At 52.9% G+C, this 3,789-nt stretch overlaps 1 protein-coding gene across 1 annotated transcript; it reads right to left on the bottom strand.

The window, feature by feature from the left end:
* Positions 1-301: 301 nt before the first annotated feature.
* On the bottom strand, positions 302-2,372 carry LOC123402846 (amino acid transporter AVT3B-like). The gene has a single exon (XM_045096803.1). The coding sequence runs from the start codon at positions 2,143-2,145 to the stop codon at positions 880-882; it is 1,266 nt and encodes a 421-aa protein (XP_044952738.1). The 5' UTR covers positions 2,146-2,372; the 3' UTR covers positions 302-879.
* Positions 2,373-3,789: the final 1,417 nt, after the last annotated feature.

The raw sequence follows: 3,789 nt of genomic DNA, 5'->3' as shown, positions 1-3,789 counted from the left end.
TATGCGTTTTATCTTCTTCCGGGTTTTGCCTATTCCTTCTGTTTGCGAACGGAAATGGATCAGCACAAAAAAAAATCAAGTCACAAGAAATCATAATGCTCCGGGTTTTCCCTATGCCTCCTGCTTGCAGAATGGAAATGTATCAGCACAAAAAATATCATGTGATGAGAACTCATAATGTTCCATGAGAACTTATCTGAATCTGCCCCCAAATTTCATATGCGAATCTCAATCCAATTGGTCGATGCCGTGATAGAACTCCCTCCGGAATGTCTGCCGTGAAACATTGGACAAAGTCAAATAAAAATGATTCATAGTTCCAATTTTATTCCTTCAGGACCCTTTACAAGCTTCGGTTGCTTGCTTGGGACATACTAGAACAACAGTTCGAAACGTATACAATGGTAGTAGGAGTATCATGTAATCATGCTTTGACAAGCAATGTAAGTCGTCCCAATTGCTTGCCCAGCCCAATTAAGCACATACACAAGACACAATATTGCACGCTGACACTACGGGACAAGTAACAAAATACTGAAATTCGTGTCCTTTCATCAATTCCATCACGCACTGCAGCTGGAACATCTAGGACATGAACAGAGTAGAAGAATGCTATGGGCAGACATGATGGAAACTGTCGTAGCAAAACCATACAGATTTCTCCATGCCTCCAATCAACTAGTAGTATCTCGTACTAACAATCTGAACAGAATTCCCAACAATCCATTTCCCAGATCAACAAATAGCTGAGCCAAGCAATTCCTCTCTGATCCGCTGATCCCCTTCTCGTAGTGTGGAAAACTACTACGCGGGAGCTTAACCGGCGTGGATGAGAGAGCCAATGCACCCAGCAATTTAACCCTCGGCGAATACCGGAAATTAAGCGCTGGAAGAGTGGAAGATTTGCACCAGCGACGAGTAGGTGCCGAAGACGGAGAGCACGAGGCCGAGCACGACCAGGAGGACGTCGCTGAGAACCCCGGCCCAGCCCATCTCGGCTCCGAACACCTTCATGTGGAAGGTGGCCGGCAGCACGAACCCGAGCAGCACGCAGACGCTGCTCCCCACGAGGGCGAGGAAGTCGGTGAAATTGGGCACGAGCATGGCCGCGAGCCCCACGGTGACCACGAGCACACACCGCAGCCACCAACAGTAGCGCTTGCCGTGAAACAGGCGCTCGGCGACCTCGTACACTGGGTTCATCATCACCGGCATGGTGAAGAAGAGGTTGATGCACAGCCCCAGCTGCACGGCGGCCGACAGCCACCCGCTGCCGAGGTTGGTGGTGATGATGTCGCGCGTGGCGTCGCCGAACGCGACGTACCCCATGACACCGAACAGCCCGTACATGGCGGCGATGAACGCCATGGACAGCCCGAGCGTGGCGCCGAACTTCTTCTTGTCCGCGGCCTCCGCCTCCAGCGGCAGGACCATACAGACGCCCTCGAAGGCGTACACGGACACGCCCACGCCGTAGAGGAGCGCGGCGGGGGCGCCGAACGCGACGACGGGTGGATGTGCGGCGAGCCAGGTCGACACGTCCTGTCCAACAACGACCCCCATGGCGCCGAGGTCGACGACGTCGGCGAAGATGCTGAGCGGCGCGAGGAGCGTGAGCGTCTTGATGGAGTTGAGCCCGAGCTGGAACGGCAGCATGGCGTAGATGAAGAGCGCCTTAGGGGAGAGGAAGACGTTGGAGGAGGGGGCGAAGATGGGGTAGAGGTGCGCCATGGTGTTGGAGATAAAGATCAGGTATCCGACGCAGAAGCTGGCCTGGCTGAGCACAAGCATGGTGTCCACGGCGAGGCGGCCGGGCGCGCCGAAGACGGCGTCCCCCAGATCCCCGAACGAGGACAGCTTCTTGGGGTGCTCGTCGGCGAGGCGGCGGCGGCAGGCGACGAGCAGCATCATGCAGTAGAAGGTGAGCAGCGCGACGGAGAGGAGCAGGATGGAGCCCGCCGCCCAGCCGGTGCGCGAGAACGTGTAGGGCAGGCCGAGCACGCCGGCGCCGACCACCGCGATGAAGACGTTCGCGAACGTCTTGGGCTGCGACGACAGGTGGCCCCCTTCGGCGCTGTGGTGCGGCAGCAGCGGCGCCGAGTCCAGCCGCGACGACGACGAGCTCGCGTCGCTCCCCAATCCCATGGCGTCCGGGCGATTGAATCGAAATTAACAACGGATCAAGACCACCACCACCAGCACACACACACACACACAGGGACAGAAGATGATGAAACCGCGACCAGGCGAATTCGATGGGATTTGTATTCCTCTTCCTCTCCGGTCGGAAGCGTTGAGAGAAAACGGGCGATCTCGCGACGGGGGAAACCGATGAGAAAGGAGCGGCTGTGGTCTCCCTTTCGGAGGGATTGCCGGTGCTTTTGTAGAGAAGATGGCATGCCATCGTGGGAAAATATATTTTGCCAAAAAAATCGTGGGAAAATATCATGGACGTGGTCCATGAGCATGTTTCGGTTTTCTACGTCCCCCGGGACCACAAGAAGCGCGTGGCGGTGTATGAGTGGTACCTACACAGATGGGCAGTACTCGACGCTCGCGCGCCGACGCGAGAGCTCACGCCGGTCACAGAGCAGTCGTCGGATCGGGCGCCCTTAAACGTCAGATCTCGTCTTAACCTCGAACCACGAACGTGAGCATCTCGTCAGCCATCCTCGTTCAGCGTGCAGCGGCGCTCCCCCAGCCCCTCCCTTTCCTCCCCGTCCCCTCGCAATCGAGGGGTCCTTCTCCCATCGCCCCCTCTCGTCGGACGTCCTCGTCGCCGGTCGTCGTCCTTGCAGAGCCAACAAACGCGAGCGCCTTGTCAGTCCTTCGTTGAAGCTTTTTTGCATCAACGGTTGTAATATTTTATGTCAGCGGTTGTAGCATTTCACCATAGCAATGACCGCTTGCAGCTTTTATATGTCTGGTTGCAGCTTTTTTCATCAACGGTTGTAGCTTTTTATATGTATAATTGCAGCTTTTTTAATCAAAGTTTGTAGCATTTTATGTCAACGGTTGCAACATTCCGTCATGGCAAATGACCGCTTGCAACTTAACATATGCCTGATTAAAGCTTTTTCATTATGGGTTTTGAAGCTTTTTTAAATAGCCATTGCAGCAATTCTGGGTGACGTTTGTAACACTTGTATACGCGCGCCCGGTCATGGCGGCATGCGATGAGGACGATGGACGAAGGCTGGATCCGGCAATGCGGACGATCGACGGTGGCGGAAACTGGCGATCCGGGCGGACCGATGGGGCACGGACCGACACAGCGGCGGCGACAGCGCAGGGGCGCGCATATGTGGACCCCTTCCACCATGCGCCGGACCACACTCGAGCCGTCAGGATTTTTAACTTTTCAAAAATTTCCCTATATTTCCAGAATTCGATAGCTATTCAAGTCTGTGCTCTTTAATACCCTCTCATTTCACTAGTATTATAAGATGTTTTATCTTTAATTTTTACCTTTAATCTGAGTCAAATGTAATTAGATTTGTTTTACTGTGTTTATACACTCTCTTTTATTTCTATCTAATCCGTATTGAAATATTTAAAACATCTTATAATTCAAGAGAGAGGGAGTACTAATATAATTCTCACTAAGTTGTGTTCTCCCATGATTACGGTAGTTTCACATTGTTCTTATGTTTTTGTCCACACCCAAAAAAAGAGATGGTTTGGTTCCACGACCCAAGTTCTTTTCTGGATTTTTATGGGGATCCCATTCTTTATATGCCAACCGTCAAATATTCATAAGTTGTTACATAATCCCTTCGTCCAGAATTA

The sequence above is a fragment of the Hordeum vulgare genome, chromosome 6H (genome assembly GCF_904849725.1).
Source record: "Hordeum vulgare subsp. vulgare chromosome 6H, MorexV3_pseudomolecules_assembly, whole genome shotgun sequence".
NCBI lineage: Eukaryota > Viridiplantae > Streptophyta > Magnoliopsida > Poales > Poaceae > Hordeum > Hordeum vulgare.
Note: the sequence above shows the minus strand (reverse complement) of the source record. Positions and strands in the feature narration are given on the sequence as shown.